The sequence below is a fragment of the Anopheles merus genome, chromosome 2R (genome assembly GCF_017562075.2).
Source record: "Anopheles merus strain MAF chromosome 2R, AmerM5.1, whole genome shotgun sequence".
In the NCBI taxonomy this organism is placed as follows: Eukaryota; Metazoa; Arthropoda; class Insecta; order Diptera; family Culicidae; genus Anopheles; species Anopheles merus.
The window spans coordinates 42,078,218-42,090,251 of NC_054082.1; the positions used below are offsets into that span (position 1 = coordinate 42,078,218).

Here is a 12,034-nt window from a genome sequence, read left to right on the forward strand (position 1 = left end):
GTTTGCGGTGGCATGTTAGCACCAAGGGGCACAAGGGCCACTTTTGCAAAGGTTGAAATAAATGTACGCCAAAGGAAGAGCTGCCTGGGCTGGCTGAAAGCGCTCCGCTCGCCCATTCGGCTGTGCAAGTTTTTTGTGGACACATTTTCGCACATTTATCACGAATTTTCTCGCACCCTCTCGCACGGTGCACAAACAGCCGTGTGCAGAGTAGTTTATGTAACTTCCCAAACGGTAGCAAAGTCGGCTAGAAGGAAGGTGGCCGTAGCGCTTGACATGCGCACTTGTCGCTGCCGGTCTGTGGCGAGTTTCGGCGAGTATTGTTGTTAAATTGTGCCCATTCCCAGGGGGTGGGAACACAGCTTTTGGCGGATCGGCGGATCGATTGCACAACGCAACGAGCGGGCATTAATTAGTCGCATGTGTAGCCGCATGGACCGTCTTGGCCCGGCGTCGCAAAACAGCGTCTGTGAGTGGGAGGCCGGGGGCAGCAAAGGGAGGCCACCCGCAAACCGATTTGGTAGCGTTTGGCCTTCACCAAAATGGCAAATCTAAATTCCACACAAATTTTACGTGCCCATAGCTCATTTGCTACCTTTCGTGTGTGTGTGTTTTTTTTGCGCTGCGCTGTGACCGGCGAGGGACAGTGTATTCGAATGCCATTCGCCCACCGTGAAGTTGGGAGTAGTAGGTGGCGAAATGCGGCTCGTATGCCTCGGACGCCTTACTGCTCTTTCTTTTGCCGGCGCCCAGTGTGCTTTCTTCACCTTCAGCGACAGCAACCGTCCATAATTTGGTTGATCAATAAAAATCGAGCAGAAGCGACCGAACGAAAATAAAGCGTCCCTCTATGGATGGCTAATTTAGAAAGTAAAGCTATCTCGTGCGTGCGTGGGCCCCTTAGGGATGGGTCCAGCCCCGGAGCGCGCTTTCGTAACCGTTTCATAATGCCGCTCCGCCGTACAAAGGGGTAGGTAGTTCGGCCAAAACAAAACGAAAAAAAAGGCCGAACCAAAAAGCTCTACACGGATGTGTAGTAATGGAATCGATGAAAAGCATTGGGAAAACATTTATTACATTATACCTGCGCAGCGATCTGCGCTGGTGCGCTGGGATCGGGGATGTGGGGGGTTGTACTAATAAAATCAATAATTTGCGATCGATCGAGTCTTGGACGGTGGGCTGAGAGATGGCTGAGAAAATAGGAAAAAACGTTTGCCTTAGTGCGTCGAATTTGTTGAATTTCCTGTGGAAATACGATGATCGTCATAATCGCAAACACTGAGAAAAACAATTGATGCAGCAAACACAAAAAATGCCAAACAATACGGGGTTTAATGATCGCGGGAAAAGCGAAAAAAGGGGAAAATTTTGATCATCGAAAACGCGCGCCAGCAAAAAGTGAGAGGAAAAGAAAGAGAAAGAATGGAATGTATGCAATGGCGGGAAGATAGGAAATCGTCGTTTCGATTCATCACCCGAGTACGGAAAACGAGAAGAAAGGAAAGCGAGTTTTTTTTTGTGCGAGTGAGTGAGTGTTTGCAGTGTCAAGAGTCGGTCGGATCGAACGGAAATGCATCGTTGGAATGTGGCGGACCTCTATTGGCGTGCGACCGCACAATAAAATCAACATTAAACTGCAATTCCAATGCAATCGAATGCGCGTCCCGCTGGTGGGTGCTTAATTTTCTAGCATTTGAGATAACGCCTGGGAGGACGGGAAGAAAATGAAAGTGACTGGTGGAGGCGCAAGGCGATGCAAGGCGCGCGCTACGTGGATGACAAATGACAGTTACGGGGTGGCGTACAATAGCAATCGACCACTTACCCCACGGAAGAGTGACCAACAACTATCAGAACGAGACGATTGCTTCGGAAGTCGCCAAGGCATAGCGGCGAGCGGGGACTGACTCCTGGAGGCTGACATTTGATAATTGCATCAGAAGCGGCAACCAAGCGAGTTCAATGTCGATGTCCCGTGGCGATTTACGCTTGTAACTTGATGGCAGCGCACTGCGATCGACCCAAGCCGGCATGCTGTACATGCTGCGTAGGGTCCAACCACAGCCGGGCAAGGGAATCTTGAGTGCCAGGCTCTCGAGTGCAATCTTCAATGCAAAGTTGCAAACCTTATTTATTATTATTGGCATTATTTATGATAAACTTGCAGCGCGGAGCTTACTGCTGTGCGTCTTTGTTGTTTTGTGGAATTCGACTTAAACAGGGTCGTTGTGCTGGGTGTGCGGTGTCGTCCTGCAGCCCAGCCCCGTGGTACAGAAATTCCTCCCACACCCACACTCTACACGATCATGTAATCGACATCTCGCGGCTACGGTTAGGATCGTACAGGGAGAGAAGCTCCGGTGGATGGCTGCGAGAATTAATGCGAGGCTTAGAAATGTTCAACGACGGCGTGATTTTGTGTGCCCAGATTTATGACATCGGTTCATCATTGAGGTACAACGCGATCGCGCCTATCGAACACAAGCAGGCACAAGACAAAATGACTTCTCGGAGCTGAGCTCTTGTACTATCATGGACAAGGTGTATTTTATCGGAATTTCGAAGGGGAATTGATGCCATTTGCCATAATCCAACCTTGGCCAAGATGCATCGGGAATGGAAAACGCTGTGGAACTTCAATTTTACCTCAATTGCTGCTCTTGTTCAACTCTCATGGGGTCATGAGGCTCATGTTCAACACTTCACGCGTACTTTACTAAACAAATCATCGCTTCAGTGCTTCACTTATCTTGAAGCATCTCTTTTTCCCCGTGCCGTAGCTCTCAATAGGAACCAAATCCACTGTCAAGGTAAGGTTAGCTCTTCTACCGCTCATCTGATGACCACCAAACAGCGACCGAAACGTCGATGCTTCGAAATCGATTACATGATCATTCGCGGTCACAGTCTTTCTAACGTTTTATCTGCGGGCACGAATTCAAGCGCACGGTCGCTTCATTGCCATCCATTGCCACAGCTGCACGCCACGGTTGCTTCAAATTGAATTTTCACCAAATTTTCTCAAAAACCGGCTAATTATTCCGGCGGTCATAATTGCTACCGGAATCGCGCTGCGATCGCTCGGCGCGTTTTCTATTTGAACGCACCTTTTTTTTGCCCCGGGCTTCTTTTTCTTATTTAGGCTTTTGTTTCACGATCGAAGGTCTGCGTTCGATCGATGTTGCTTCCTGCTCGCGGCTAGCCAGTGTCCGGCAGTGTAAGCCCATGGACGCGAGACATTACTACCGCTGTAATTTTCTTCCGAAAAATCTCCTTCAAAGCGTGCAAGGTTACGCGAAGCCGGGGAGGGGAAGATCGACTCGAAACAATAGGCTTCGGATGGGCAAATGGGCCGAAAATGAAAAATTGATTCGTACTTGACAGCTGGCGGGCACCGTAATGTGCAGCAGCTTATTAAGACGATTCGAAGGGTTTGCATCCTTGATTTGGCTGGTTGCTGTTGGGGGAGGGCCTTCATCACACTCGATACACTAAAAGGATTTGAAATTAACATTGTACATTGAAAGGATGGCATTATTGACCTTTCAGCGTATCGGAGTATGTGTTTAATTCTGGAGGAATAATATTTGCTCAAAAACTTAATTCAACCATCCATCACATTCCATCTCGTTCTCGAGGGTCCATTCTTCCTTCGTTTGGGAAGCAATGGGCTTGTACCATACCCGCTCAAGAAAGAATTCTCGAAACAACGAAAAATAGCTTCAGATAAAAATGTAATTTATTCCTTCTGGTGCAATTCATTCTACCGCTTCGCAGCAAACATAAACGAGGCGCTTCTCGGGAGTTTTGTTTTTCTTGCTCCTTCTGTCCGAGATTAAGGTCAAGGCACTTGAAGGAAGAGACGACAGTAAGACTTGTGCCCCTTCCGCAAGCACATCCGGGAGTATGCTTCATTACTCGGGCGTATGCGTTCGCCCACGTTAAATCCCTCGCGCGAACGCTACCTCACCGGGACAGCATGTGTGTGTATGGTGATCGTGTGCCAAAGAATACTTCTGAGCCGACCTTAATCATCATGTAAATGATCGCCCAGAAGCAATGTTCGGAACTGAACCCCCCCCCCCCCCCAGTACTGGTGAGGGGATCTTATTTTAATGGTTTTGCAGCCGGGAGAACGAACACGCACGTACGGGGATTCTTGCTCTTTGTGCAGATGACAGTTCCAAGCACCCCAAGAGCAATAACATATGAGGCTGAAGTGGATGCTCCCCGGAAAGGGTATGGGGGAGATGAGTCATGGGAAATTTGTGTCGTTTTTTTGTTGCTGTTGTTGGTTACCAGTATGCCAACACACTCGCCAACATGCCGCCGAGAAGTTCTGTGAGGTCCAGAATGTTACGTTTTCGGATGACGACAGTTACACCCGCCCTCACGAAAAGTGTCTGAGCGAAATCGGAACGAAGCGAATATGTTTACTTTAATGTGTTTTTTTCCTGCAGACCTGTGCAAGTGTGAATGAACCTAAAGCGTTATAAGATCGAACGTGACCCTTCCCGCAGTTATTCTGTCTTTTTCCGGGAACGAGTCGTTGCACGATTAGAATAGCTGATCGTGTCTGGCTGATGATCTCTTGCCCACCTCTCTGGTACACTGTCCGGCATTTGAAGTGACAGTCTCGAAAACACATGAATAGATAATTAATTTTCTTCATGCAGAACTCTACCCTTATACGCACCCTGCCTGGAGCAGAAACGTTGCGGAAGCGTAATATTTATGTGCGAGACACAGGTTCACATTCTAGGAATTTCCACTGTGAAGTGTTTCGATCCCCACGCATACGAAGGTGTTTGACGAGGTGGTTTGAAAACTACATCCCACTCAAAATGCAGTGCGTTGGGATGGCAAAGGGAGTGCGTCCGTTTTGTATTGATAATCATACCCTACGTTTGTTGGTGTCGAACTGCTAGAGCTAACAAGTCGCTTTAAGCAAGAGTAGCGTTACTATGCACCATTTCTTTGCGCAATGTACTTCGTCACTGGTTTGAAGCGGGGAGATTTCATCCAAAGCGAGATCTGCCAAAGGTGTCAAAGATCGTGGAATGTTCACTCCGTTGCAATGCGCACGAAGTACGCGGGAACATTGCAACACCGGGCGGAATGGGTCGAAAAGAAATCGGCAAAAGCAGAAAACGGTACGGGATTTGGGGGTTCGTCGCTTACGAAGGTACGAAGGTGACGACGCAGGCCCGGTGCGAATTATCGTTTCTCCACGGCCTGGGGAGCATGCTGGTGTAGAAGGGAATATAAAAGCACCATTAAATTGTGAATAAGAGAGCACGCGGGCGAACACCTGCAACTGGCCCGGGTAAGCGTTTGTTTTTCTTTTTATTTGTGTGTGATCATTTGGCTGTTGAGGCTGCAAGCATTTTAAATTGAGCTTAAAAGTGAAGCGACTTTGCAATGTTTTAGTTTAAGCATATTTGCCTGGGATGTTTCCTGTGAGAGGCAAATAATTTCTTTTACTTTTTGTCGCTACAACGTTTTGTTATTATTTTTAAACCTCAAATGTTAGTATAATACTGTTTCAAAAATTTGACTCCACTGGTACATCCACTGTGCTGTAACAAAAAAAAACACATTAACGCCACGAACTTACACCTTCTGCTGCACTTTAACGGTGAACTCATCTAAACCGCCCGAAAAATAAACTCTCACGCTGTATGTGGCTGGCGCTTTGTGTGACGACTCGGCTCATCAGGGCTCATCGGCACCGGCTGCGCATGCAAAACCCACATCCAATTGCCAAATCGGGTGCCATCACCTTCTCGAGATGCCATCATTGTTTTTCCTGCAGGCCGTTGTTTGGGAAGGCCGTAGTGGCCACTTCTCATCCGAGCGCGTTGATGCTTTAAAGCTGCCACCGTTCTTTCGATTTTGGTTGACGCAAATAATGATGCGCTGACATTGAACTGCGCAGCACCGGTGTATCTATGCAACCTGCATCAATGAGGGCCCGTTAAGGGATTATTTTTGTTTAGCTTTGGCTGAATTTGAACGCTAAAGCGAGGTGCCATTTTGCGTGCAAGAGCAGTGAGTTGAGGCGTTAAAATTGGGGCTAACGAGTTGGTGGGAAAGCATGTTTCCTGATGCAATGTTTAGTCAGGCAATGCGAGCAATGCTAGATGGTTTCGAATTTATGGATAGCAGAAAACATAATGTTGAAGTGAAACTTACGACTGAGAAGATTACTTTTGACAAAAATTGAAAATTTTTAAACATAGCTTAAGTTGCAATAGCATGTGAAGTCTAGAACATAGACAATTTACGCAGAAAATACTAATTTCCTTAAATCGAAAGTATCTAAAACAAGACGATCGCAACAAAACCTAGTTCAATTGCCGTCTAGACAAGTTATATCTATATTCGATTGATTTCTACGCTGCACATACCATGGTACGCAGTACCGTCTGCGTGTAACGTAAAAACCATGTGAGTATAACGGAGGCTTGTTGCATAAACCAATAAAACTGGGAAATGTTTATAACGCCAACCATTGGCGCAACCACGATCTTATGGATACGTTTCGGCGATACGGCAAACGTGAAGTGTCTAACAAAAGTTATGATGCTATAAACCGGCCAGGTTAGGGAAATGGAAAACGAAGCAGCAAAAACAACCCCGCACAAGCCGGGTGTAAATCAGCCCTCCATCAGCGGGCGCGCTTTAAATTAATAAACCGTAAGCGAGCCTTCAAAATCTAACGCCCGTGTTTATTTTTTTCTTCTTCGTCTCTTTTCCACTTTGCAGACAACAACTTCTACTTCGCACAATCGCAGGGCCGGTTTGTGCCATCGTTCGAGAATCCGCGGAACGGTTTCTTCCCGTCGGCGTTACAGCGGCAACAGCCGCCACCGGACTCGTACCAGGAGCAGACCCTGTTCGTCAATAGCAACAACGTGGACCGAGGCAACGGTGCAAGCGATGGCGCTGGTACCCGCGGTATCACACCGTCTTACTATCAGTTTACCTACACGGTAAGTGCCGTTCTTTTTTTTTTTACTTTCCTCCCAAGCGTCCTCAAGTGCGACCTTGAAGCTTCTGAGGTTTAAGGGTCGCAATAAGTATATCCCAAAAATAAAGTGTATACCAAGCGAGCCTGTAGGCTTGAGTGTGGTTCAACTCTCGCCCGTGTGGAGTGAGAGTGTAGTGTGTGCAGTAGTCTACAAGTTTGTCTGCCACTGTAGATTTTTAGTTGATGCTTTAGTAGCTTTAACTGTACAAGTAGTTACTTTTAACATTTATTTTCTTTACCGTATATTATGCATCCGTTATGACACACACAACTGAAAAAGAAAAAGTAGTGCCGTTGGATTTTGCTGGTTCAGAGTTGACGCGACGAAAAGTGAAAGAAGTCGGACGACCTTGTCATACATTTCCTAATAGAGCCAGGAGGGCTGTAAATGCAATGAACTTGTAATGCTCCCCCTTTTTTCTGTTGCAAACGTTGCGTCGAAGTGCTGTACTGCGAGGGTGCACTCAAGCATTTTATCACCTTTCCTCGCTTGGTGTACTGGTAGTGGTAGTGGCTGCTGGTCGAGCAAGATGTCATAATCGTGCAGTTTCGAGAAGGCATGGATTAAAAATCAGCTGAGTTGGATTTTGTGTGCATTTAGTAAGAAGAGAGTCACGAGAGTGAAAGAAAGAGAAAGATAGACCTTTTGAAGTGTTTATTTTGTATATTAAAAGAATTTATTTTTTTCCTTATGCAGAATAATTTATAAACTCTGTTCTAAATTAATTAAGCTCTTATTACAGTTAATTTTAAGGCAGGCTTGGGTTGGGATCTTAAGTGATAATAATTATTATGTGAATAAGCGACGAACCTTCTCATACATCGCTACTGCGAGAATATTGGTCAGAACTATCTCGTTCTCGTAAATGTCACTCCCCCTTATTAAACTAACAACTTCCTTTTGTCATGATCTTCATCAATTTAAGATGTCTCAGTGATTGTCCAGGGCTTGGTTTCAATAGCTCATAAAATATAATAGACCAGCGATGATCACTAATGATCCTGTCCGAGGGCAAATCCGCCAAAACCTCAACCTCGTTAATTCGCCAAATGTCATCGACACAGCCACGCCACTAAGGCATTAGACGCAAAGAGGAGGTTCAAGTTAGCACCAGAAAGCTAAAACAAATCAAACAAAGCATCGCTAAAGAAACAATTGCAAAGGTCGGTCATTGACTGTTGGTGGTCCAGCTGTGGGCTTATCGTGTTTGCTTTTTGCTTATACCAACAATTGGGCGCGATTTAAGCTTTTGCTTGCGTACGTCCGAGTGGTTCGTTGCGTCTGTTTTGGCTTTGTTTTTTTTTTTTGCGTTCAAAACTGTTCAAAACGCTCACTGCATGAAAGCTCAACCCGTCAACGCATGACGGACGGATGGAAGATACTTCTTCATGATCATCATTAAGGCACGCGTGGTTGTTTTTGCACACAAAGTAATGTCCATTCAGATGAAGATACCGTTACGTTGAAGATGCTAGTCGAGGCAATGATGGTGTGAATTTTGGGTTAGTGGCAAAGCAAACATTAGACGCGTCTTTGATGAAGGACGGCCTGCAGCATTAGTGATAGAGGGAATGTTAATGTCCACGGCGATGGAACGCTGTGATTGATAGCTGGTGCATCGTTATTCGACTGGGTGATCATAAATCGATCAGATAAGATTGCTTTCTTTTTCACGTTCTGTTTTGTTTTGCTGATGAAATATATTCCAATAGCAAATCAAATGCGAATAACTTAAAACAAAGTGCATTTGGGTTTCGATGAGGCTTAATGGGGATATTTTTCGTTTTAATGACATGAAATCTATGCTAGGAATCAGATAACGTTTTAGATCTTTTTGCTATAATACTGTATATTTTATACCTCTTAAACAGCGCTTTCTTTTATTGCCAGCACTACCATTCGCACCTGTCACATCTGACCCCTCGCACCATGAGCCCGCCCGCGAAACGTTTCCCCCTGCCAACGTTTTCTATCGGTTGAATGCGGTCTATTGGCGCATCCTATTGAATAGCGGCTGCTGCATTCATGATAATGCCGAAGTTGCTGGGGGCTTCGCGAGGTCGATGAATAGCAAAATTGCCGCTGCGAGTGGCCATTGAACTTTGGCTGTACAGCACAGCGCCGAAGATCAGCCTTTGGTGGGGCAAAACGGTTGATGTGGTTGAAGCAGCGGCTTTGCTATTTACAACGAAGAAGATGCTGCTCATGATGCTTCCGTTCCTCATGATTCATTCGTCTACCGTTCGCTCATACAGCTACAATCTATCATTGTGCTAGAAGTGGCAAGCCATGCTATGGGCGTCCCTCTCCAGCTCATGTATTGCTGTGCATGCCTTGACAAAGACGCGTTACGTTCCTAATGGTTGACCACCGTGATGCACCGTGACCTTCGCGATGGGCGCAACCGGCATCGGGTTGTGGTGGTTGTTGTCCTGTTGCTATAAAGCTGGCTGACGGTGTCCATTTTATGGAAAAAATGAACTTGCAGAGCTTCGTATGTAAGTCTATTATGTAGAGATTCACAGACGTACCGCAGAGGGTTTACGGAGATAGCGGTTTTGTAATCATCAAAGTGACTAGTCATTTAATTTCCGGGACGTACACAATTTTGAGTAAAATGAACACCAGTGCGATGCGACTACGTTAGCTTTTCAAATTTTCGTTCTTTTCCTCAGCACGGTTTCTTCTAAAACGCTTATTTCAAGCTCTTCTCGATAGCCCAATGAAAATGAAAGTGAAATCACTGACGATGTACCACTTGAAGCAGATGATTCAAAGCGAGTTGCCTTGAAAAAGCTCTCTCAGTCAATGCTACCACGATGATGGCATGAGTAATCAGAATGCGAGTGTTTACGATTTGTTAGATGTCTGCAGGCATTAGATAGCGATCGTGTGCATGATCGTGGCACAAGAACGGTAGTTGTCATGTGATGCGCGAAGGAAAAAAAACCGTACGTTAATAATAATAGCCTCAGCATTCCTTTACAACGGATACCGTTATCGAGGCGTCAGATCGATTCATTGGGTTTCCCGCGCGGCTCGAAGAGTTTTTGTTCTAATGTTTCGTTCTTGACGAATGGGCTGCTGGGTTGTGGAGAATTTGGAAGTCGTTTCGGTAAAGGACGCTTCAAGAACGTTGTATGCTAATTAGTGTGCTGCCAGTGTGCAGGTTGCCGCGTACGTTAATTGCGTTTCGATTGTATGCCGCTAGAATGTGGCTTAAAACAAAGGGAAGCAAAGTAATTAAGTCGGTTTCGGGCGATTGGTTATGTGATGGAGTTGGGTTGCAGTTGCAAGATATTGTTTACGTAGCAGACGAGGTTTTGTAACGCGTGGGTTTGCGCTGTTATAGTATCTGCCGTTTGAGACAAAATTAGCTTTATTAAAAATTTGAATTTCCGATTAGAAAACGATGAAGATAAAACGCCGGATTACTGTTTTTTATCTCTATTTTCTTTTTTAATTACAGAAGCATTAGTGAGTAATCGTAGTGAGAGGCATAAGTTTACAGAAGTTGAAAGTATGGAACCCTTTCAATCAACCATTCGCATCCAACCATTTTCGAATTAAATCAATTCTATATTTTGAACGAAATGTAGTTCCTTTCCGAACTTTGTTTGTCCTATTTCCTAAAGCACACTGTTTTTGTTTGCAAGTGTACAAAATGTATAAAGCCTTTTTTGTTTTTTGTACTGTCTATTGCTCATTGCGTTCATGAACCACATTTGCGGGCGGTTTTGGCTTGTGCAGAAGGAATAAAAAAAAACAATTCAAATGGAAATGTGTTTCAAGTTTCGTTTCGTAAACAATCCCACCCCAATCCCAGTCCTTTCGAAATGGAAATTTGCTACCCTTTCGAACGGTGCTGGACGAAGGCCTTTGAGCAGCGATTTTCCACCGACAGAAAGCAGAAAGCGCACACAGCGAGTCCCGAGCACTGTGCATCGGAGGAGCCATTGCCATTTTTTTGCTGCTGCGGAAGAGTGTACCATAGCGTTTTTGTTGCTTCTGCTAAGCTGCATCTTCCGAGCACGCGATAAGGAACTGGCGGGCTGTTTACTTTTTTCCGCTTCTATGCACCGGATCTCGCTACGGTATGAGACCGTGGCTCCAATTATCTCAATGTATGCCGGCGATCATGGCGGACGGAACCTTTCTTCCAGCGCCGCTCAACCGCTCGAGAGAAGGAAAAAAACAAGTTCGCTACGCGGGAAAGCTTCGGTTTCGCTTCTAATACTGATCTGCCGTGGCATTCCACAGCGGACTTGGTGGGAGGCAAAACGGGGCGGCCAGCGGGAAATGTGTAAAGCAAATGTGCATTTGATTGGCGCGCGCGCGGGGGCTGCAACGGATAGTGAAACGGATCGAGAAAAGGGAAAAGTCTATGGCCCGGCTAGTGCCATTTCGGTCGTACGATTCAATGAACTTTCTTCTGCGCCTTGCGCGCAATTGATGCTGATCGAACGCTTGCCGCGAAGAGCTTTGTTGCTGCTTACCCCATTGCAACCATTACACACTCTCGCTCGGTCTTTTCCTTTGCTCGCCTCTTTGCCGCGTCTGTCTTTGTCTTGGCGCGCTAGAAGGGGCTGTGTTTCGGAGCAGCGTATCATTATTTCCTGCCAACTTGCTGTCGCTCGCCCGGTCCTTGATTGATGGGCATCTGCAAGCTGCAATTTCTAATGCTGCGGCGTCGATGCTGGACGAGCCATTTTTCCGGCAGCGCAATTAGTGCAGTTTCACGCTCACGTGCGATATGGAATTGGTGGTGAAATTGCACCTGCTGATTGATGGTGGGTTTGGACGAGATGCGAGATGACTGTGGCTGAGATTTACAGCAGCGTTCGGCAGTGTTGGTTGAGGTTGGGTTTTTGTTGGAAAGAAATTTTCTAATTTGGAATGATAAGCAAGAAATTGTGCAAAGAAAAACGGATGGATTGTAAAAATTGGTATTTTAATAGAATTCAAATCCCTTTACTTACAACCTAGAGCATAAAGAA

General features: G+C 45.9%; 1 protein-coding gene across 2 annotated transcripts in view; it reads left to right on the plus strand.

Annotated features, from left to right (window-relative positions):
- LOC121588326 (mucin-5AC-like) overlaps positions 1–12,034 on the plus strand; it is a 47,082-nt gene that overhangs the window by 19,114 nt on the left and 15,934 nt on the right. For both annotated transcript variants that reach the window (XM_041906113.1, XM_041906114.1), the window contains exon 2: positions 6,772–6,998. In XM_041906113.1, coding sequence (XP_041762047.1) covers positions 6,772–6,998 — 227 coding nt within the window. The remainder of the gene's footprint in view (positions 1–6,771; positions 6,999–12,034) is intronic.